This window comes from Nelumbo nucifera, chromosome 1, assembly GCF_055504915.1.
Source record: "Nelumbo nucifera cultivar China Antique chromosome 1, China Antique-T2T, whole genome shotgun sequence".
Taxonomy (NCBI): domain Eukaryota; kingdom Viridiplantae; phylum Streptophyta; class Magnoliopsida; order Proteales; family Nelumbonaceae; genus Nelumbo; species Nelumbo nucifera.
Window position 1 is genome coordinate 192,077,205 of NC_142649.1, and position 25,817 is coordinate 192,103,021.

At 34.3% G+C, this 25,817-nt stretch overlaps 1 protein-coding gene across 3 annotated transcripts; it reads right to left on the minus strand.

Annotated features, from left to right (window-relative positions):
* Positions 1–13,401: 13,401 nt before the first annotated feature.
* On the minus strand, positions 13,402–25,451 carry LOC104611847 (AT-hook motif nuclear-localized protein 1-like). 3 transcript variants are annotated; one of them, XM_010279088.3, is made up of 6 exons: positions 25,315–25,451; positions 24,610–24,975; positions 23,229–23,296; positions 17,224–17,355; positions 14,504–14,665; positions 13,402–14,153 (listed from the first exon to the last, which is right to left on the minus strand). In XM_010279088.3, the coding sequence occupies exons 2-6, from the start codon at positions 24,956–24,958 to the stop codon at positions 13,872–13,874; spliced, it is 993 nt and encodes a 330-aa protein (XP_010277390.1). In that variant the 5' UTR covers positions 24,959–24,975; positions 25,315–25,451; the 3' UTR covers positions 13,402–13,871. The 3 variants fall into 3 exon arrangements, with proteins under 3 accessions (XP_010277390.1, XP_010277387.1, XP_010277388.1); XM_010279085.3 differs by having other exon boundaries at positions 23,181–23,296; XM_010279086.3 differs by lacking the exon at positions 25,315–25,451 and adding an exon at positions 25,161–25,299 and having other exon boundaries at positions 23,181–23,296.
* Between the last annotated feature and the right edge of the window lie 366 nt (positions 25,452–25,817).

A 25,817-nucleotide genomic window follows, 5' to 3' on the forward strand; every position in this document is an offset into this window, starting at 1 on the left:
ATAAACTTTTTCAATACATTAATGATTAAATAACCTAGAGAGTAGAAAGATTATCTATATCTATACTATTATTAAAAGTGTGAAGATTAAAAATATCCTAATATTTGAATTTAGTCTCTCATTAATTGTAAGGACAGAAATGTAATTTGAACAACTATTTTTTTCTTCATTCAAATCCCCTTCATTAAGTCTTATATTTAGGCTATGTTTGTTTTGAAGGAAAAAGGAAGGGAAAGGAAGGGAAAGGTAGGGAAATCTATACAAGGTTTGTAAAGGTTTCCCTACCTTTCCCTACTTTTTCCTTCAAACCAAACACAGCCTAAAGGTATTAACCCCTATTATATTCATTAATCCTATTCCTAAGTGCAGTATCCCTATTTTTGAATTTGGTCCAAACACAGTCTTAAGGTATTAACCCCTATTATATTCATTAATCCTATTCTTAATTGCAGTATCCCTATTTTTGAATTTGGTCCCTTTTTAATTGTGAGGGCACACAATGTAATTTGAATTACTATTTTTCTCTTAATTCAATTTCCTCCCATTAAATCTTATATTTAGGGTATTAACTCCCATTCTCTCATTGAATTCTATATTTAAGCTATTTTTTCCACCCATAAATTTTATCAATTAGGTCTATATTCAATGCTTTTTAATGATAAAAAAAACACATGCTTTTTAACATTGACCCATAATGAAACCGTTCTTCCATCCTGGTGGCAAATAAGCAATTCAACCATCTGGGTCAAATGAACCAATTTGTGATGTCATAATTAAATATATTTTTTCAAATAGAAAATTGGACACATCTCTAATGTTTTATATTAGTTATAGAGAAAAACAAGTGTGATAAATAATATTTATTCTTATTGATGTTGGAATGAAATATAAATTTAAAACCAATCCAAAAATAAAAGTATTTTTTGTGGTGGCAGATCAACAATTCAACCTTTCAACCCTTGATATCATAATTAAATAAAAAATTTTAAAAATACAAACCGCAAAAAATTATGTAATAATACAGAAATTTTGTAAAAAAACATTTATGTAATAATACAGAAATTATGTAAAAATAGTTATTTTTATTGATGTGGGATATAAAATATAAAATTTAATACTAACCCAAAAATGAAACTGTTTTTCCCGTGACAAGTCAACAATTTAACCTTTTAGATAATATGTGTCAACCCTTGATCTCATAATTAAATAATAAAAATAAAAAATATGAAAAAGTGTAGAAAACATATGAAAATAAAATACAAAATCTAAAGCTAATCCAAAAGTGAAATTGTTTTCATGTTTGGTGGTGGATTAACAATTTAACCTTTCAGGTCAAATGTATCAACTTATAATATCATAATTAAATAATAAAAATTCAAAAAGATGAAAACGCACAAAAATATATGACAAATAAAAATAAATTTTCGTAGACATAAAAATATAAAAAATTTTAAAAATATATTATTTACTATCATTATCATCATAAAAAATTTTCACATGAAAATCACTTAAACACTTGATCAATGACGATGGAAAGGTATGATACTGGAAAAACACACTTTAATCCATCAAGTTTTTTTACTAATTAGTAATTACTTACGATTGGTTACAAGTTTTTTTTAATACCTTTCCGATATCATATTCGGACCTATAAAACACTTTCTATGACTTTGGTTACTACACGTCATAAGCTTCCTCATCAAAACTCAAAAGTCAAAACAGAGCTTCAATTTAAAGGGGGCGTGGAACTTCTCCATCTCGCTCTCCGGTCGCACCTCTTAGTCTTAGACAAGCAAGGTTCCAGCCTCTCTCTCTCTCTCTCTCTCTCTAACATGTTGGATTCTACAGTGGAGTGGATCACTCTGGCTGCTTCCAACTCTCTCATCGTCTTCTGTGTCTGCAACTTGATTGTAGTCCTCCTACTCGTAAGCGGTTCAAAGCCCATTTCACATTCCGATCAAAAAGCTCGAATTGGAGCCTCAACGCTACGTCTCACCAATAAGAGAAATGTGAAATTAAGAGATGAAGAAACATTGCTGCTTTCCAAAGATATTGAAGCATCACTGGATGCCACCAACGACTCCAAGAACGAGGACCCAGGTGTGGTGGGCGACAAAGATGATGAAGAACAAGATGAGCTGCGGAGGAGAGTAGAGGAATTCATATACAAGGTGAACAAGGGATGGAAAGCAGAGATGTTGGGGACCTCCCCCTATCTTCAAGACTTCACTCTTCATAGAGAGATTTGCAAGGGAAGGAGGCGTTGACCAGCGGACGAAGAAGCTTCTGTTCAATGCTGCTGCTGCTGGTAGTCGTTGTGTAAGTAATATATATGAATATGATGGTTGTTCAATTCTTCCTTCTTAATACATTGATTGACTCAGCAATGAAACTTTGATCAATTAGACTTCACTGTGTTTAGACGGTTTGGGGCGTTTTGTTTTAAGCAAAGAGATGATGCGCCATGATTCATGTTCATGGTGTGATTCTTTGCTTTGCAGTTTGTAGTTTGTGGCTTAAATTCTCTCTGAATTCCCCCGTTGTAATATTTGCTTAATTGAGATATCAGAATTAAGAAATGAACCTGCACATGGTTGCCACGTAGGACAATGGAACCTCAACCATTCAACCTCATACTCATCCTATTAGTTTTTACCAAAAAATAGAAGTCATATTGTTATATCCTGGAAGCTTCTCTTTTGAAGTTTCAATGGATAATTAGTTCAAATCGTCTGACGTTCTCCTCTCCGAATACTGGGCCGAGGCCGACCACGATACACCAGAACAACTCTGTACACGTGGAATGACGTGGCATCAATATATATATATCTTAATTAACCCAGTAAGCTCCAATAATAGATTAGTACACTCAATATCATGCTTTTAAAAACCGGATCGGATCGGATCGGAAGGTCGGACTGGTTGCCCAAGAACTAGTCAGGTAACCGATTCTGGTTGATCTTAAAATCGCTTTTTTGGCCAAAACCATTGATTTTGCTAGGGCGGTCTAACCGTTGATCCGTTGACCCAGACAATAGTTTTGGCCATTTTTTATTTTATTTATTAATATCCATTTTTGTTTTTTAAGTCAGAATAGGTCATCCTTTTGAATTGATCGAATCATTCAACCTGGGAACTGGTTCCCAAAATGGTTCTGTATCCGGTCCAATTTTTAAAACCTTGATCAACATATCAAAGAGTAGGAGTGTTAATAGACCAACTTTGGAGTGGACCTTTTTCAAACCAAAATTAATTTAGATGGATTGGACGGACATTGAACTGGATTGGTCCAAAATGGCCTAAAATATTCATTAGATCGGAATGAACCTGGTCCATTTATAATGGACTTACATTGAACCAGATAAGATTGGACCAAATCCAGTTCAACTGTCTGTGGCCATCTGTAATGAATTCACTTTTCCCACCAATAAGTCACTTCAAGGTGGGGCCATGACAACAAATCAAAGGCTTTGATTTATTTGTCTCAGCGCAGGGCTATGACACTGGCAATGACACTGTGATAACAAATGTGAGTTGGTTTGGACTTCGGAGGGCGTTCACATTGCTGCTAAGGGGAGTGAATTGCCAAGCACTGTTTGGAGAAAAATCTGGAGAGCATAAACAAATTATTTTTCAGTCCTATTACTGAATTGCACAGCTATATGTTGAAAGGCTTGTTTGGGAGAATTGAGCTGAAGATTCAGTTGAACTAGCTGTTCAGCTGCTTTAAAGTGCTCTGGATAAACTATTTTAAAGAGCCCGAAGTGGGCAATCCCAAAAAGTGACTGATTAACAGCAAATTTGGGCTTTTTGGATTTTTCACCAAACATAACTTGTATTCTTTTGTACGAGGCTCAAACGTTGTGTTTTAGGCTTCAGCCCTCTCAAATGGACACCGAAGCTTCTTTCATTGGTTTCTTCAAAGCAGAACCACTAGATCCGTTCATGGGTCGGGACAGGATTTCATTCTTCATTAACAGATTTTTTTAAGGCCCAAATCTAAGCCTGGCCCTCATAAAAAGCCCGAAGCCCGGGCTCAAGCCCGAAGTCTAAAATTCATGCCACTGCTATTGCTGAAGCGGCTGAGCAGAGAGAGAGAGGGAGAAATTATAAAGAAAAAATAAAAAATGTATATATTAAATTATTAATATATATTATAATAAATATTATATAAATCAGTCAGGTCGGGCTTTTACAACAAATCCCGAGCCCGGCCCGGAACACAATTGGGCTTGGTGTTTTGGGCCCGAGGTCAGGTCTGCGGGTCTTACTACTTGTCCAAGTCTGACCGGGGTGCGGGCCAGGCTGGGCCGGGACGTTGGACTACCCGGCCCATGAACAGGTCTAAGCACCACTAAAGGCCTGTTTAAGTGGTCTTAAGTTTGATTCAGCTGCTTCCAAGAAGGCGTATGATGGTAGATTTGTAGATGATGAAAAATCTAACTCCCTAGCTATGTTTGGTTTGAAGGAAAATGTAGGAAAAGAATACAGTATTTGTAAAAGCTTTCTTACCTTTTCCTACATTTTCCTTCAAACCAAACATAGTCGCAAACAAAACTAGGAATGATCATTGGTTAGGATCAGGCCGAGGCCCAGGTCCAAGCCTGTAAATAGATTTTTTCTTTTCTTTTTTAAGAATTGAATACCAATTATAGTAGGAAATGACATTGCTGTTAATTTTTTACAAGTCATTTTTGGAATGGAGATTCATTTTTCTATTGAATTCCGTTTTCTAAGGAAATCATTAATTAATTTTTCCTTCATAAACGTGCAACCAAACAAACAGAGCCCAGCTTTACATGTGCAATTCAATACATTCATCTACATTCATCCCCCAAAGTCCAAACAGAATCATGACTCTCGTCACCTATACGTCTAGGCACATTGTAAAGCAGGACATCATCTCATATGGGTAGGAGAACTTAAATTATTTTTAAATAATTAATTTATTAATTTGTGAACAGATGTGGTTAAAGTTTGAAGTATCGATATATGTCGCATTGTATCATGTGTATTATATAAATGTCCAGAGTTTAGGAAACGATAAATACTAAGGGGGTGTTGTATGATTTTTTTTTATTAGTGGTTCCAAAAATAAATCAAAATCATTTTGTTTGAAAATAGATTGTTTCTTAAAACAATAAATAAATCAATAAATATGTTTTTAATTGTATATGTGTTTCGTTTTCAAAAACTAATTCTTGAATTTAGCTTTAAAAACATGTTTTCATTTGATTATTCAATATCATGTTCTATAAATCATATAATTTCTATACTAGAAAATTTGTCTTTGTTTTAAAAGTCAATATTTTGTTGATTTTAAAAACACGTATTGTTTTTTGAAAACCAACTTATTTTTCCCTTTGAAAACAAAAACAGAGTTTAAAAATATCTGTGAAATTTTTTTAAATGTTAGTAATCAACCTCACATAGCTGTCTGTGAAATATTCAACTGAAAATAAAAAATAAAAATACCAATTATTGGAAACTCATGATACCCAATTTTTGTGGGTATCCATATTTTGAACCTTGGCTGTGGTGTATTATACATGTTTTTTATCTATTAGAAAATTAAGAAGAGTTGTTAGATTGTCTAAAAAAATAAGAAAAGAAAGAAAGAGAACCAAGGCCAATCTAAAATATTAGATATCTATTGGATGCTTTGAAATAAGTGCAATAATTTTGATAATATGTGATTAGATCGATTCCACACCATCATCCCCTTAAGGCTGTGTTTGGTTTGAAAGAAAAAGTAGCAAATTCTTTCAAACCAATCACAGCTTAAATGACAGTAATAAAATACATGGAAGATGGAACCCACAATCATTTAATTTCTCACTGTGGGTCCCATATATTTTTCACTGGTGTGGGGTATTGCCACTGGTTCCACAGCCTGTTAATTAATTACAATTATCGCATTCAGCTAATCTGAATTTTAATTCAAGCAGTGTTCTTAGACCTGGCCATTTGAACCTAAGATCTGATCACAATCCTGGTTCTGACCAACACCACCAGTTATCCATGGGATACCAGTCTTTCCTATTATTTTATTTTTTGTTATGAATTGATCCATTTGACCTGGATGGTATTGTAACTGATGGTTTCAAGAGGACATTTTAAGGGGTGTCAGTTATATTTAAAAAGTCCGTTTCGAATTCGTGATTTAATATAATTGAATTAAATTTGGATAATTCGAATATCTAATCAGTCGAATTTAGATATGACATAATTCAATTTGATAAATATCTGAATTCGACCAATTATTTAATTTTTATAAATAATATATAAAATATTTAAATATTTTATATAATAACTAAATTATATAAATAATTTATATATTTATACAATTTAAATAAATAAAATATTTATCTTATATATTTATTAATTAGCTAAAATAATTAATTGGTCGAATTCAAATTTGAATATTGACGGTTATCGAATCTTTTATTCGGATTTAAATTTGGATATTACTTGATTTGATTCGAATTCGATCTATTTACACCTTAAACATCTTAATAACAAGTTGGTTTCATGTATGTTACATTTCTGACCAATCAACCTTATAAACAAGGCCTACTTAAACTGTTTCTTTCCCTCAACTTTCTCTTTCTCCTTTCTCACTTATATTTTTCTCTTTTTGTCAAAACCAAACAAGTGATTAACTACGACTCTACATGGATCAAAATATATCGTATACGGAGCACGCTATGTATACACACTGATCATCTATCAGTGTGATTTTAACCCAAATCATTTACTTTTAAAGTATGCTCCTAGACCACTAATAAGTCAAATAAATAATAATATATAATTATATTCTATTAAAATTTAGAAAGAATGATCTTCAAAATTAGTAAATGTTAAATTAATTACTAGTATTTTATAAAATTCATATAAAAATGTTTTTTAATCTCAAATTATTAAAATAATAATTTAATTTACATTAAATAACTAGTGTATTTATCATTTATAAAAAGCAAAAAATATTGTTTACAAAATATTTGAGAATTTAATGTATTTATAAATAAAATTTTATGATATATGTAGGTATCTACTACATTAATTGTAATGCATTTCTTCTTATGTACCATTAACATATGCATTTTCTTATGTATTTATACCTTATTTATAATTATTTCAACCTTAAACTTAGTGTTATCAATGCATTTGCAAGAATTATTGCAATTTCCTTGATGTATTGAAGTGTATCTACTAATATATAGACTTGTAATGTGGGTCATGCCATGCCACCACAACATGGATTGAAGGTGGCCCGGATGCCATCCGTGTTGTGTCGTGTTGGGCCTTGGGCCTTGGGCCTTGGTAGGCTGTGCTTGGGCAGCACGGTCCCCTTCCCAGCAGGTCAGGCCCGGTATGGCCTGTGGCCTAGTTCCCAATAGTGCCGGGTCTGAGGAACCAGGCCATGGCAGACCTAGCCTAGGCCGCTGGTCACCTGGTCCTATTTTTTTCTTTTCCAGTTTTTCTAAACTAAGAAAAAATAGAAAAAAAAAAAGTAACATCTAACAGCAGAAAATTAATATGAATAATAGCCAATAAGTTAGAAAAAATGTGAAAATTTTATTTCACTAAGAAAAAATAGAAAAAAAATGCAACATCTAATAGCAAAAAATTAACATGAATAATAGACAATAAGTTAGAAAAAATGTGAAAATTTTATTTCACTAAGAAAAAATAGAAAAAAAATAAAAATGTAACATCTAATAGAAAAAAAAACATGAATAATAGACAATAAGTTAGAAAAAATGTGAAAATTTTATTTCACTAAGAAAAAATAAAAAAGTAACATCTAATAGCAGAAAATTAACATGAATAATAGACAATAAGTTAGAAAAAATGTGAAAATTTTATTTCATTTCAAATTTAATGTGTACAAAAAAATAAAAATACATAGAGAAAAATAATACAATAGAGTTGAAGTAATAAAATAATAAAATTGAAAATAAAAGTTACAATGGGATTGGATTATTGGAAAATTAAAGATAGATTTAGTCAAAATACTCAAAAAAAAAGGCAAATATAGTCGTTGGCCTCCTCGAACTGCTATGCCGCACTGGTGCTGTGTGTGTCGTATCAGTATGATATCAAGGTCGTGTTGTACCAGCCTGCATGCCATGCCTCTAGGTCGTGCCTTGGAGGCCCAGTCCCCTCTGCAGCCTAAGCCCCACACAGAACTCTAACGATTCTGCCATGCCAAACATGGCCACCGGACCAGCCCACATTACAGTTCTCTATATCTTTTCATTGTATTCATGCATTTTGAAACCATATCTGTATCTAAGCTCACTGACATGATACTCAATTTAATTTCTTGACTAACCATAAACAACAATGAAAAAAAAGTGGTTAGAGTCAAAGAGCTTTGCCATTACCAATCATTCCGTTTTCCCATTTCTAGAATTTTGAATTCCACTACAAACTTATAATAATTCAAAATATCAAACATCTATTCAACTGTAGATGGGGTTAAGGATACTGACATGGACTGAACAGTTATTCTTCCAAATTTCTTTCTCGTGGGGCTGCTACACACCCACATCAGTCATATCACATACCTCAAATTCAGATTCTAATTTAATTAAGTGTACATAGTGATGACAATTTGACAATACCACCCCACCTAATTCAAAGACGTCTGCTGGCTGACATCTCCATTAAACAATATTTTATAAGATTAATCCTTGATTATTCAAAAATTAATGCACCTCATTTACGTCTAATTATGATATTACTCCGGTTTAAACTTTATAGTACAACCAAGGGGCCCTACATGTACGTGAGGAGGATTGACCGCTAAAGAACAAACCCCAATTCTTGGTTGACTGGATTGGTTAGTGGTGTAAGTCAAGTCAAGAGTATCTCATAGATTAGAGAATAATCGTTGTTTAATTACTAAGTTGGATGTTAATTAAGAAAAGAGATGAATTGGAAGTCATTAATTGATGGTTGATTAGGTTATGTTTGGTTGGATAGAAAAATGAGAGAAACGATGAGGGAAAGTTTTCTATAAGTTTTTTGAAATTGATAATTGAGAAATAAGGCTCCGTTTGATTCATGGGAATGTGGGTGTAGAGTCGGAATTGGAATGGATTATTCCGATTCTAACTGTTTGGTTGGGTGGAATCAAAATCCTATTTCCATTCTTGTTGGAGTGGCATTCCCCCATTTGAGGGAATGGCCATTTCCAGCCTCTCCCTTGAGAATGAAACCCTTTTCATGCTAATTCTAATTCCATTTTCATTTTTGTATGAGCCAAACAAACTATGGGAATGGATCATTTATCATTGCAATTTTGATTCTAGAGGATTTCGATTCCGATTCCGACTCTGAACCAAATGGACCCTAATAACTTTCCATTTCTATCTTATTTTCTATCAAACCAAACACATCCTTATTGTACTTTGGAACAACTGCTTGTGAGTATGACTCATGAGTTGCAAAACTTAATATACAAATAAAAGGGTTAATTAAACGTGTTTTATTTGTTGGAAACACAATGGATATTGTATATATAGATGATTCTTTTGATTGCATATTTACAATTAAGTATTTACAATAATAATCAAATTTATACATTGGCTCTGATAGAAAATTTCATCTCCAAACCCAAAAAAAAATAATAATAAAAGAGGGAAGATAATAAGAAGAACAAGATTTATGATAAAATACAAGACTGAGATTCCATGCATATGCACATATTTATTGATCAAAACTAGCATGAATTAATGGGTACCCATATCCTTGGACTGCACCCCTATTCCAAGAAGCAGCTTCTCTCTCACCCATTCAGCTCTCCATTCTTTATTGATCTTAGCAATGAATTCATCACAGCTTCCAGCTTCACTATCTTCATCATCTTCTTCATTGAGATCATCGTCGTTATCCTCATCATACCCATCATAACCATGAAAATCATCGTCTTCGTCATCAGAACAATCCTGAATATCATCTTTGCAATTCTCGTAACCATCAAGAGCATCACCATTACCGTTGTCATCATCATCAGAGTAATTCTCATCAAAACTATCTCTGTCATCGTCATCTACATCTTGTCTTTCCTCCTCCCTTTGATGTGCTATCGAAGGGAGTGACACAAACCAATAATCAAATTCTCCATCCGATGTCTTGGAACTACTTCCCAAAGATACTGCAACGATAATCAAGTTGCATATGCAAAACCTAAAAATGGGACTGGATTTCACCTTTAATATCAAAGCAAAGGCAGATAACAGAACACTGTGATGTTGGGAGATTGAAAGTGACAAAGAGAACACAAGAAGGGTGATGAGAGCTGCTGCCAGACACAAATGAAGAAATATGAGTGTAGGCCCTGCAAGCTTCATGCCCTTCTTCTACAAAGTAGTGTGTAATCTTTGAGATTTTTTGTTTCTTTACACAAATGATGAATTGGTTCCTTGGTCTTTATATAGAGCCTTGAAAGCAGATTTAATTATTAGACAAAAGGAAATTTTCCTGGAAAGTCACAGGAAGGGAAATGGTAGTTTGGAAGTAGAGGATTACTTAGGTCATGTTTGGGAGTGCTTAAAAACAAGTGTTTATTGGAAATAAGTGCTTATTTGGGTGGGGACAGGGGCAACACCATTAAGCACTAATTAGAATTTGGGAAATAAGCTTAAAATAAGTGCTTATTTTTTAAGCCCAAATTTTCAGCTTTTTTGAAGTGCTCATACAATAAGCACTTATTCATTTTTTTCTCCCATAATTGTCCCCAGTGAATTTTTATAATATCAATTATAACCATTTTACAAAAACAATTTTACAAAGGCACTTTTATAAAAGTATAAAATTACTTTTACAAAAGTAAAGTATTTTGCGAAAGCACTTTTATAAAAGTACTCATACGAAAACACTTTTGTAAAAGTACTATTACATGAAAGCACTTTTATAAAAGTACTTTTATGAAAACACTATTACAAAAGTATTTTATGAAAGCACTTTTGTAAAAGTACTTTTATTCATTCACTTTGGATTGGATATTTTAAAAATTTGAAAAAAAAATGAAGGACAAAAGAGTTACACTTGCTTATTTAAGTGCTTATTGGAGAAAATGACCACTAAACACCCAATATAAAATAAGTGTTTATTTTTTAAAATAAGCACTTAAAAAAATTAGGTGCCAAATGAAAATAAGTGCTTATTCGAATAAGAACACTTATTTTTAACATAAGCACTCCCAAACAAGCCTTATTAACATTTGTCATATATATAGTTTAATATTATAAAGTCTATCTTCTAGATTATTTTGACAAAGTATATAATAGGTATAGTGACATGAAGTAGCTCATTTTATAAAGTCTATCTTCTAGATTATTTTGTCTTGTCCCAAAAGACTTTTGATCGGTTGTCATTGGTAAGTAAGAGAACTAGCTCATTTTATGGTGATAAACTGCTCCAGCTTTCTAGTTGTGGATATGTGAATTTTCCATAGTAGACTTTCACTTTTAATTTGGTATATACATTTTGAAAACTAACTCATCAGTAGAGTTGAACCTTCTTCAAGACTTTTTTTTTTCCTTTTAATTAAGGGGACAAATTAGGACTTGTACCAAACTTTTATGAATTGAAAATTAAGGGTGGAAATTTATGTTAAGTAATACAATCGGCATAATTTGAATTAATACGATTAACATATTTAATTCTATAATTTGAATTAACACGAAATCAATATAATTAAGTAATTAACCTATTTAAACAATAAATAAATTTAAATAGTCAATCATCTATCATCTAAGCAAATTCATAAAAAACATTCAATATCATCATTATTTAAAATTTCAAATCATAGATAAATTATATTAACACATTTATTAATTGTGTTAAAATGGGCTGACATGATTCTGATATGAACATGATTAAATTAAACCTAAACCCACTAACTTCATATTGTATCAGCAATTAAGGCCCCTTTATCAAACCAATTTGGATCCGCTACCCACACCTATGACCTACCCACAAGACACTGTAGCCACGAATAAAAAACATCTCCCCTACTTGAAGAGTTTGGCTTCAAACCCATGCCCACACCGTTTTAACAGCCTTTTGCAACATTGTATTGAGAATATCTCCTATGCACAGAAATATTCTCAATGCAAGGCAGAAAAGGTTGCTACGAGATTTGCCCTGACTGAAGCCAAACTCCTACTTGAATGTTGTCATTCTCAGCAGAGGTTCCCGAGGATATAGTACAAATACAAAATATGTAGAGTGCAAATCCCATATTTTGTATGTATTTTGTATGTATATATTCGCATTTGTACTCTTTCCAAACTGAGCCTTAATTTCCTCTTTCTTTTGAGTCAATGCTGAGGGATCCATTTATCACTTTCGTTTTACCGACCTTTCCCTTCTTGCTTTGCTTAATGAAGAAATCACTCATCTGATGAGTGATGCCCTAGGCTCCCCGGATATATAGAAACAGAATTCTTGTTGAACATTCAAACTTAATTGATAGTAAACCAGTCGTCTTCTATCTTATTAAATTTACTTTGATGTGGTCTAATAGCCCATACATGATTTTTATCATATAGATTATAGACCACTTATCTTGGTAAGTTTGAATAATATAATACGATATGTTTTTCAAATAAACTAGGGTTTTAGTTTTTTCAGATAAAACTGAAACATTCATGATTTTTATCATATAGATTAAATTTACTTTGATGTGGTCTAATAGCCCATACATGATTTTTATCATATAGATTATAGACCACTTATCTTGGTAAATTTGAATTACGATATGTTTTTCAAATAAACTAGGGTTTTAGTTTTTTCAGATAAAACTGAAACATTCATGGCTGTTATGACTTTTGACTCTTCAGAACACATGCCCAATCCCTTTTCCTTGTTCCCTTCCAATTGTGGATATTCTAGGTGACAGTGAAGGATCACATCCGTCCACGTGGTAGGAAAGGAAGAGTTTATGCAATTCCAGGCATATATACGTGGCACTGTTCTACAAACACACTTGGCATGAGCATGTAAATATGTAATACATATTCTTTTCTTTTTTCTATTCTATTTTTCGTTAAGAAGCATTTTGTTTTTATGAACCAAATAACTCCACGTTTTGAAAATCCAAAATATACAACTCCCATGAATCTGGCATTGGTATCTTGTAATTCAGTAATTCTTTGATTCTTTCTGGGTCTCAGGTTCTCTCTAAATACTAATTCCATACCTGGAGAAATAACCCATTTTATATGGTTCACCTGGAAAAAAGAAAGGAAATTATTTTTGGAGGAAAGAAACCCGAATCCTTACTGGGCATCATTCTCTTTTTGCTATTATATTAGAAACAAATAAATAAAGAGAAACTGAAAAATGTAGCTACCTTGTCAGGGATCATCACCTAAGCAGCAATCTGCTTAAAATCATAATTGTATTAACTTCATAAATTTCATCTTCTGCCAAAATAAAATCAGTGTCAAACATAATCAGGTGACTTGGAAAATATCAAGGGTAAAACCCCCATGGTCCGAATAAGAAAAACACAACTTGGTCAGAAGAATAATGGCAACACATCATTCTCATCATTAATCTATCAAAACACAACAGAAAAAGATACATGATAACAAATTCATGTCAAAGCCCACCTAACCAGCCTACAGATCAAGGTCCTATCTAATAAATTACCAAACCTGAGTTGGAATTCTAAAGGCTGCAAAACCCCAACCCATCCATTAGCATCAACTAATCAACGAGTTTATATAGATAGGTAAGAAACAGAAGGTAGTGAGTTTCAATTCTCATCTAAGTTTTTCCAACACAACCAAGACCAAGGTACAAATCCTGTCAGAATCCTCAAGTTGAATGGCTTAGGTAAATCCTTCAGATTAACCCCCTGGCAAAGATATATTAATATCAGTAGCTGAATTCCTGGACTCTGGCATGGACTGTAGAGATGACCAATTGTCTGCACGGAAGGAAGATGAAGACGCAAGATTTGGCTTAGGTGTGGCTGAATTCTGCTGTCCCTGACCATTATAACCCTCTTGCAACTCTGCATTAGGAACCGGAATAGCAGTGGTTGGTGTGACAGTTGACGTAACCTCAATTTTCTGCTTCTTGGGTTTGTGCTCTAGTTGAGTGCTAGGCAGAAAACTTCCCACCACAACCTGGAATTAAACATTACAGAATTTAATACAAGTATTGGCTCTTGGAATGTAGCCAAAACACAATGGAAATGATCATGTTATTCAATGTAGAGACTCAAGATTGATCAGCATTCCCAGGGTCTGCATTTCTGGCCATAGAAATTTGATCCTTTAGAAATTGACTCATCACATCTTAACCTAAGGTGGCTAAAAGCAATTGCTTAAATCTATTGGTCATTATATCGAATTGATTTACAATCCAAGAAGGTTTCCCTCATCTCGGTGCAGTGATCCGAATTTGCAAAGCCAAAAATGAAGTCCAATAACACAGCAACAAAATTTAGAGTAATGCATTCTGCAGAAACAATTACCTGCACTGGGCTAGCAGCTACTAATAGGCCAGCTACCCCTCCTCCAACAACCCGGCCATCTGGGCTTGACAATGACACACTCATTCCACCAGATCGGCTCCTAGTTCCTCCAGTCTCTGAGGGCATGAAGGATCCAGACAATGAAAGTATCTCAAAACGACCCTACAAGAACAACAGGAGATACATCACTGTATATTATGACAAAATCAGAAAAAGAGGATCATAATTAGAGGAAGCTAGACAACAACCATGATTATGGACCAAATCAAGACTCTTACATTTCAAAACCTGTACATTCAAATGAGATTCAGATATCTTGGAGGGTCGCGTCCATTTTCCCTTAACAAGTACCCAAAAGCATGCAGATTCCAAACTCCGTTGAGCACTAAAATAAGTCCATAATGTTTACTGAATTTTGTGTGTTATTCTATATTATATTTTTGCATTGCATATAAATATTATAATATGACACATACAATACATATTATATGTAATATCTTGTATCATCATCACCATCTAAACCTTATCCCAACTATATGGGGTTGGCTACATGAATCCTGTTTCTCCATTCTGTTCTGTCCAGTGCCACATCCATCATTCAATTATAGGCACTTAAATCATTTCTTACTACTTCCAAGTTTCACCCAAGTCCTTTTCAGTTTGCCCCATCTCTTCTAGCCCTTTCAACTCGTAACAGTTCTTCTAACAGGTGCTGTAGATGTTTTTTTATGCACATGAACAAACCAACTCAGTCTACTTTCTCTCGTTTTATCACCTATTGGAGCTACTCTTAGGATCCTTCATATGACTTTTGTTTCTGACCCTGTCTTTTATCCGGGCCCAGGATTATATTTAAAGCCTGGGATCCAGGCCTGGACAAGCTCCAATGTCTGGCCCAGCCCAACCTGGGACCAGGCCCAGACATGTATTATCAGGCCCAGGGTGCAGGCTGGATCAGACACGGGCAGGACTCAAAGCCACTAAATGCCTTGTAAAACCCAGCTCAGTCCATGATTAGCCATAAGCTGTACATTGGACTATACAAAACGTGCTTTCAAAAAATTAAAGAAACAGTTTCCCAAGATGAAAAAACCATTGTGGTTGGACTCCTTGAGACTGCTTCCAAATACTTAGGCGTGAATATAAAGGGACTGTCAGATAATTTTTGTATTGGCGTAAAAGTTGGATACAGTTGTTTTGTTCAAAATTTCTTTGATTCCTTTCCTTCCACACCATCCAAATGATTGCAGCAGGGAATATACTCCACAAGCACATGATTCTCCCTCTTCTCATCAATCACTGTATAGATCCTAGGAATAGCTGAATTAAATAGCCAGGTTGGCATGCTTGCATATTGAAGCAAGAGAAAGCCAGACCCTAGTTGATGAGTGTCAATTGGGAAGACGAAAACAGCAAAGAAGGTATCATTGGTAATTGAACTTAAAATAAATCCTAGTCCTTCCTGTCCAAGATTGGGTACACTGAGAAGACCATCAATAACATGCAACCCCCTTTAGATTTCCATGCTGTTCATTTGTATGCCCACACACAGGATATGATCTATGGTTCAAGATTGAGGCCCTGTTTGGTTCGTGGGAACAGGGATCTGGAATTGGAATCAGAATCGGCTATTCCGATTCCAACTGTTTGGTTGGATGGAATCAGAATCCCGATCCCATTCCTGCTGGAATGGCATTCCCCCATTTGAGGGAATGGCCATTCCCTGCCCCTTCCTTGGGAATGAAATCCCATTCCTGCTGATTTCAATTCTCATTCCCATTCCTGTCTGAACCAAACAGACTATGGGAATGGACCATTCCGATTCCGATTCAATTGTGAACCAAACGGACCCTGAGAATGCTGAGCAAATCATCAAAAAAGTGGAACCCTGTTATGGACGCCTTCCTCGGGAAGACGTACCATCGCCGCCGGCAGCAACAGGCCCCGGGCCCACCGCCAGCAGCAGCAAGGATTCAGTGATGCTCATCCTACCCAGTTCGGCAACAGCAGCCTTATCTAGATTAGATTAGCTCATTTTGCTTGTTCTTATCTTATTGTTCTTATCTCTTATCTTATCTTGTTAATAGCTTATCAGATTAGGATTAGCTTAGCTTATCTTATCTTGTTAGTAGCTTATCAGATTAGGATTAGCTTATCTTATCAGATTAGGATTAGCTTATCTTATCCTTAGCAAGATAAAACTGGAAGTCTCCCTATTCAGCAAGGAGACTCCCTTTGATTAGGACTCTTGTAATCTCCTATTTAAGGAGACCCCATTATTGAATGAGATAGGAAATTATTCAGTCAAGAGTGAGTTAGGAGAGTTGGTGATCTCTTGGACAAATCACCGAAGGTGCCAAGATAGGTTCATCACGAGCAGGAAGGAACAAGGGAAAACAGGAGGTTTTCCCCGTGGACCGACCCGTGACGAGATCCTATTCCTAGGCCCGCAACAAACCCCCTCTGTATCTCCATGTGGTACATTTTCATCTATGCCTAAAGGAGAAGTGATCATCTAGCAAGAGATCTAGCTGATATTTAGAAAACCATTTTCCATAAATCTACATGATCTGCATAAATGCATGTGCATGCATGCAATATTTATGCATTTATTTTGAAACAAACAATTGGGCAGTACGTATATAGTCTTTCACAAATTGCATGAACCAAAAGAGAGAAAAAGGTAAATCATTTCGAGAAATGAGGGTGGATGAACAAACCTCATATGTCAAAGTACCTCCACAAGAATCAGGCTGTCGAAGTGTAACATTGGAAATCACGCCATTTGCAGAAAGAATACAAATGGCTCGAGGACCTTGTTGAGAAAATGATATGATCTTCATTGTGATATCCTAAAACAAACAAGAAAGTTACTAAAATAACAAAATACTTGTACAAGAAAGAGACAAAGTTAATGCAATGCTTAAAGTCATTGGATTTTAGCATACAATTCAGTTAAAAAAAGAGAAGAAAATTTTTGGGATGTTAGTAATATTGTAGATATTCCATGCATAATCAGTAGTCAGTTGCACAATTCAGAAATTAATTGTAAGCAAGTATTGAATCTTCTATTGTTGTTCCTATCATATTACTCTTCTATTAGTATTATATATTTATATGTTCTCTCTTTTTTTTTATTAGTCATGGATTCTTCAATACCGTAACAGACAAACTTCATTGATATCATCATTCATACTTCACAAAAATGAAACATCCAAACTCAAAAATAATTGTGATGCCTTACCGATCCAGTAGTTTTCATGGCAGTTTCAGGTATAGTCAGAATACTCTAGTACCTACCTACTAATGATGACTCGGTAGGTTCTCCGGCAAATTATAGCGGAGACCTGGGATCCAAATCCTGTTGCTACCAAGGGTTGGGGGGTTATGGGTCCCCCCCCCCCCCCTTCCAGTTGTATAGCACCATAAAACCAGAAAAAAAAAAAAGAATACTCTAGTACCAAATTATTATATTGTTGGAAGAAGAAAAGACAAAGCACATTATGATTTTATTTTTTCGATAATTAAAAACATGTTATGATTATCAAATGTAAAGTCAATAACTATTAGACTTTTCAAATGAGAACATTGGATACAGAGTCAAAAGTAATCAAGAAATTAATGTAGGTTTTGAATCTGAGGGTGGCCACTGGCCACTTTGTGCATGACAGAGGTTAGGTTCATATCCATTCCATCCCTCCCAAGCAGAGTTGCATGAAAACAAACACATGAGACCAGAATCTGATGCGTGTCTGAAGTCTGACTTGGAAAGATGAAAATATAAGGACTTGTAGACATATATAGAAAAGTATAAACTATTAAAATAGTACATTTTTTTTTAATTTCATATTACAGGATAAGGTTTCAAAGTCCATCTTTGTTATTCAACAATGTTTTATAGGAAAAATAACATTTATTGTGTACAGTAACTGTCCATTTATGTCAAATAATAAAAGCAAGAGAAAAATGTTATGTAGAAGTGTCCATCAAGAATCCACGGAGGGTACACATCCAACATGTCCAACATGGACACTTCATCTTTTTAAAAGAGTCCATGCAACACTCGGCAAAGCACCCAAAAGTCAGGACCAGCATTGAGCAAAAGCCTTCTGTTTTTCTGTAGTGATGTCCATATGCAATGGACCAAAAACTTTTGTATATATTCCCTCAAATATTGCTAGCCTAAAGACCGTTCAGCAACTTGAAATTTAAGATATAAAATTTACAATCTCATATAAGACATCAAATAATATGGAATATGATATACAATCAGTGATCATGAAAATCAATTAAGAAGCAAAGAAGATCACTTGGGCATGTAATATCAAACTTTCAACTACTTAAACAGATCTTTTCTTTTTGTAGAGAAACAAGCAGATCTTTTTTTTTCTTGTAGTAAACTGCTTAAGCAAATCTCATTTGAACAGAAAGAAATAACACATCATTGTCATTCTCCCAGGTTATAATGTATAGATTTCTTTCTTAAAAATCGATTGCAACACCTAAGCATTGTGACCTCTTGATGCAAGTTGTTGCCTAGAGCCCTAGGCAACAAACACTCATTGATATCCAAAACTTTAAAATGGGAACTCAACAATAAAATTACAATATAAATGATCTATGCAGTATGATATTTTCAGTTACCAACCAAAACAATTATTGCATATAAAACTGATATAGGTTTTAAACCCAGTTGCATGGACTCTCCTAAATGGATGAAGTGCCCATGTTGGACATGTGCCAGAGTCCAACTCTCCATGTTCTTAAGTGATACACCGATACTTCTGCATAACATTTTTCTTTCACTCATTGCTTATTTGACAAAAATGAATAGCTATTGTACACATTGAATGCCATTTTTTTCTACAGAATGCTGCCATGTAACAAAGATAATCTTTTAAGAACTTCTATAGTTTTATAATGTTGAAATTCAACAAAATATGGAGTACTTCAATAGTTTATGCTTTCTTATAGACACATCCATAAGTCCTTTTTTGTCTTTCTGGCTAAGATTCCTGGGCACATGTCAGATTCTGGTTCTCGTGTCAGTGTCCACGCAACACCCAAAAAATGTTAGAGCAATGAAAAATATTTCATCAACCAAAATACTGATTTTCAAGTTACATGTCTAGCAGATAAATGCTGATCATGCCAACTAAAGAGTGTGCAGAACTGATCTGACCCAATTTAGGACCCAGATAATGTCATAATATCCAAATGCTTAAACCAATGGTGTGATACAGGCTTCAAAACATTGCAAAAACCCTCATTTGAAATAATTATGTATCTATATTGACTATATTGCAAATGCTTTTAATGTAAAAGGGTCATTACCCAATGATGGTCCCATCCATCTGAGGGTCTTGGGAGGGATAGAATGGATAAGGACCAAACCTTTGCCAGTTTGCCCTTTTTTTGCATAAAGTGCTGCTCTCAGACTCAAAGCCAATATTAATGCTTGTCAAGTGTCAGCCTGAAATTTTAACGTCGCACTAACCAATGGCTCCTAAAAACATGTCCAAAAAGTGAGGGAAAATGCATATGATGAGATGGATGAATGGATAGGACCAGAAATGAAGTAATTAGAAGGAACCTAGGAGTTTTCAACCAAAAAAAAAAAAAACTAGGAGTGGCTCCAATAGGTGAAAAAATGAAAGGAAGTATACTAAGATGGTTTGGTCACATGCAGAGAAAATCATTAACAGCACCTGTAAGAAGTGATCTGTTGCAAGTTGAAGGGGCTAGAAGGGCTAGGGGTAGACCAAAAAGGACATGGGACGAAGTAGTAAGAAATGATTTCAGTGCCCATAATTAAAATGAAAATGGCATTAAACAGAACAGAGTGGCAAAATGGGTTTCTTGTAGCAAGCCAACCCCATATAGTTGGGATAAGGCTAGGATGATGACAATGACAGCAATGACTAACCAGTTACCAATGGCTCCTAAATAATAATATCTTATAAAGTACAATATATTACCTAATAAATCAATAACCATTGACAGCCTAGACACTATAGACATCACAGGATTCCTACATATGCAATGTGGTCACCTATGATATGTTTTAAGCACACTAGATATGATATTAGTTTACTGTTTTTGAAAACCAGACAATGCTAACCATAGGAGCAGGTCAGACAGGAAACTTGCCCAGTATAAGGATGGTCCATGTTGAACTGGAGGTTCTAAGAGAAAAATTGCTTTTTATCAGATGAGCAACTAGACTTCTAATACACTTGAACAAGCTATCTTGGTTATGCCCATATTTTTACAAATTTTATGTTAAGAAATTCAAGCAACTTGACTTATATTTTTTATGCAATTAAATATAGAATTAGTCATTATTGGTTTATAGGTTTATCACAAGCATTCAAAATGAAATGTTCCCATTCTAAGTAATTTTCCACTTTCCACTCATGTCATCATGACTCATGAGATTAGCCTTTCTCCCTTTTTATTTCGGCTTTTTGTATATCATATGAAAATTTCCATTTATTGTTTTACTTTATGATTTTCTAATGTATTTAAGTCAGTTTTGACTGGTCCAGCTTGATTTGAATTGGATTCTATCAGTTTCACAAGTTTTCTGATCAGAGATTAGTGCAGTTTATACACAGTTGTTTCTATGATTATTACAGCTAATCTAATATTTCTTAAGATCCAATCAAAAGCTTCTGTTAGTTTTGCATGTTTATCATCAGCATTGCATGGGGTCTACCCTCTCCCCCAAGTTTTTCTGATGTAAACAAACATCTAGAATACATTATGCATTCGTTTTTTTTCCTATAGAACATTCCTAGGTAGCAAAAACAAACTTCATATCTATGATGCCCTTTACTATAGGTATATAATGTAAAGATTTAAAAGAGACCTATTTGTTACTAGTAGCTATTTTTTATTCAGAAGTGTCTATGAAGCCTGATTCTGTATTCACTTGCTGAGCCAAAATCCACAAACGAGTTAAATTTACATCTCACATCCATACTACCACTAATATTTAAAATTTCTTTTACGTCTCAATTTTCCTTTTCTATCATGGAATTATCTTTTTATCATTCTTTTACATCTAAAATATCATTTCTCAAGACTTATGTTTTGCCCAATATAATTAAATTCCAACAAGTCTATATTTTTATAGTGTGATTTGTTAAAACATGCTATTTTACATGTTTTGAATCTCTAATTTAATAAAATTTCTCATTACTTATAAAAAAAATGCTTTTTTACATATTTCAAGAGTGTTAATGCTACAGAGTACATCTAAAAGTGTGCATGCAGTATCCAGTGTCATATCCAATAAGTATCATGTCTGACACCATTACACTGGACATATACAGGTATCTAAGTATTGTAGTTTATTACCAACATTGCATGGGTTCCCTGAAATGGAAGAACTGTACGAATCAAAGATATTCCAGAATTGCAAACACTCCATGGGTTCTTGAAGGAGACCTGTTCATAGTGATTACTTCTATGATACTCAAACAACTGTATATGCCTAGCATACCAATGCCAAATTCATTATTGAATATTGCATGGATACTTCTAGATGTATTCTATAGCATTAACACTTCTAAAGTATGTAAAATGGAATGTTTTAACAAATTATGTTATAAAAGAACTGTTCATCCTAAAAATTTAATTAAATTTGGCAAGACATAAGTATTCAGAAATGACATTAGCTTCAAAAATTGGATATAAATGCATACAAGCATTTTACATGGGAAGCCCATACACATATCAATGCTCAGGATTTTAGGAAATGGAGATTCATATCCCTGTTTCCCATATCTGTATCTGAGCATCATAGGATTTCTTTTCAACTTTCCATTTTCTGATCATGAGACTATCTTTTTTTCCTTTTTAGTTTCTTTCTACTCTGATACTGTACTACTTTTCTGATTATAATTATATTTATATTCATGATTATTTCATAAAAGAATATTGGTTCAATCAATATCCAACTGTGTTCAGACAAGAGATCAATCAACCAGTATGGAAGTTTGTTGACCAGTCACCTGTGCAACTTCAAAATAACAGTTTTGACGATTCTTTCTTTTTTTAGCCATGAAACTGTTTTCCACAACTGAGGATACATTCTACAAGATTATATAGACCCTCTTTAATGAGAGGATTATCCATGTCAAATACATAATGTATTTGGAGTTTTGGACACCACCTAGGTTCTGGAAGGATTTTTGCATAATGTTTTCTTTTCTATCTTCCTTTGATTTCAAGCTTAAATATATGAATTCAAAGAAATATAATTATTTACTAGTAGATTTTTTTTGTTTCTTTGCACATGTCCCCGAGATAAGGCTTAGATGATGATGAATGCAAAGTTTTGTATCCATGCAACATCATTATCACTAATACATCATATCAGATGCCATTCATGTTAACTGTCCATTTCCACTTTATTCCTCGTGATATTTTTTTCCTTTATGTTTTCTTTTTATTTCGATGTTACAATAATTTGCCAATTATAATTATATTTTATATTTGATTCATAAAAATCGGTTTGTTTGCTCAATCCAACTGGGTCAAAGCAGGGTTCAACCAATTTGTAAATTTTCCTGACCAATCCAAGTGCACACATGCTTTTCTATAATTAAGCCAAAAAGGAGAAGAGGCATGCTACAGCTCCCACAACCAGATGTGAAATAAGAAAAGAGACCTGGCAGATTTCAGAACTAACGAAACTATATTTTTTCTTTACGTATACCTCGCCAGCAGCAACAGTGATGACATGAGGCGTGAAATTTGCACCAACAGAGCATTTAACCCAGTCACCTGCAAAATCCTTTTTTAAGAAATCATGAAATTCAAATAAAAATATTCCTACTCTGCAATGAATTTCCTAGTGCATGCATTCCTGTGATAAAAATGCAGTCTTAGAGCCAGGCCTAAATTCTATTCTATCAGAAGAAAGAATGTGCTATGATTTACAGAGAGAAAATTTTAGGGTCTTCCAAATTTGACTCAAAGTCATCAAGTGGCATTTACAGATTATTGGAAAAAACAACCCTACTCAATAAGGCAGCCTTCCTTTTTGTTATAAATTACTCAAATACCATGAAGCTTATTTTTATGCCATCACATGCTTAAAATTGCATTTTTAGATGAATTGTTGCCTTCTTATGGTCAGTGATCACAGATTCATTCTTAAAGCAATATCAGTACTTACAAATGACTCAGTTTTCAAATAATCAATTGTAACTTGTAAGTGAGCTTCTTTCCAACGTTTCATTTAAGTGAAAAATACCAGGATGAAAAAAAGGGGATGGGGCTGTTCAGAAAATTATTCAACGAGTCCAATTTATGAATTCTGCTCTGATGTTTCCTGCTTCGGCAAGAAAAGAAACTAGAAAAGACAACCTAAATGGATCTTTTTTAAGCAGGGAGAAGGATAGGCCAAAATCACATTACGTCCTGCAGAGAACAAGTTTCATTAGTTGGAATTAAGAAATTCACTGCAAAACTGAGCACGTATAATGCACAACATATAAGGATAGCATAGAAGATCTCCTTATTTGGGTCCCATTGTGAAGGAATCAAACAAACAAACCTAAGAACCTCTGCCAATCTAGCTACATTGCTAAGACACCATAATTTCTGCAGTAGAATCAAGAATGAGGCACCCCCCTCCCTCCCCGAGAAAAAAGAATGAAATGCATATATCATAAATGTCAATTCTTTGGCCTGTTTTCACAGAACAGTCTCACATAATGTTTTGTCCTTCTCTTAAGAAGTACTGTCACAAAAAGGCAAGAAGTGCCAAATCTTACACAGAAGAGGAAGATTCCCTGATTCCACATCAACCCTACAAAAGTCTACCTCTTTATCAGAGCCTTTCCAGATCTGAGAGGGGCATCCCTGCAAAGGTCCCACATCAACCCCAACAACGATCCTCAAAACCTCGAACGTAAAACTCGGAAGTGAAGTATAAAATCTAAAGATTAACCCGACCACGAAACCCAAGCAAAAAAAACTGCGAAATTTCACATAAGACAAACTCAACCACCGAAACTACAGCAGATAAGAAACTAAAACAGTATCATGGTAAGTAAAACTCATACTCTAAACTTAGAGGAGAGTTCCATTACCTAAATTCTCGACCTCGAACTTGGGTTGCTCTCTGTTGATCAAACCAACTGGCCGCCCTCTACCCCGCTTCCCGGCCGAGAAATTGCTGACGACCGGCGGTGCCGATGACGAAATTGGAATCGGCGATAACGCCAGGGAAACGGTCCCACCGGGACCGTACTTCCTAGGCCTCCCTCTTTTCTTCTTCATTCCAGTAGCTGCCATCGCCACATTAACCTGTGTAGCCGCCACGGCTGCCGAGGTTGAAACCTGTGGAGGGTTATCCGTTCTTGCAGCTACATGGAAGTTGGGTGGAGCATCTGCTCCCATCACAGCAATTCCAGTGCTCATTCCTTCTCGTGCTTCCATTTATCTTAAACAAAACCCTAAAAACAACCCACAGAAAATGCAGATTTTAATTAACGAAACACTAACACACACAAACAACAATCTTCAAGCTTCAAAAATGAGCAGTTATATTAAACATACAAACTTAACCAATAAACAGAAAAAATTAAAAAAAAAAAAAAAATAGAGCACTAGGATTCCCCATTGCAGAGCAGAAAGATACCTTCAATGGCTACTCGTTAACATTTGCAAAACAAAAAAAAAGAAAAAAAGAAAATACAATAATTCTATGTTGCAGTGAGGTATGGCTGAATTAATTGAAGATTGTCTTCATTGTTGCCAAATTTCTCTACTGCTCCGACAGATTCTCGACTTACATGTAAACCGGATTTCGGGTCCGAAAAACCGCTAGCCGTTATCGTTCGAAGACTGGTTTGCAAGAAACTGGTTTGCAAGAAAAAGAGAAAGAGAGTGAGAGAGAGAGAGAGATCAAAAACGAAAAATCAAACAAAATTAAATTAATTAAAATATAAAATTAAAATGAAAACAATATTTTAATCTCAAAACCCGAAATATACGATTTGGTTGAGTAAATGGTTCGCGTCCGTAAAAAAAAATATAGTATCATTATTAAAGGGATTAAAAAATAAAAATAAGTAATAGATAATAAAAAATAAAGAAATTTCGAGAAAAAGCAAATGGCTTTTTTAAATTTTATTCTTTTTTATTAAGCTTCCATTTAAAGCTGCCAAGTAACGTTGGAGCCCCGCCCTTTTTCCTACTGCTGGCTTGCTCTGCTCTTTGTCTCTTTCGGCACTTAAAAAGATGAAAATAAAAGTCCAAAAATGGTCTCCTATGTTTCGAAAACTACGAAGGGTAA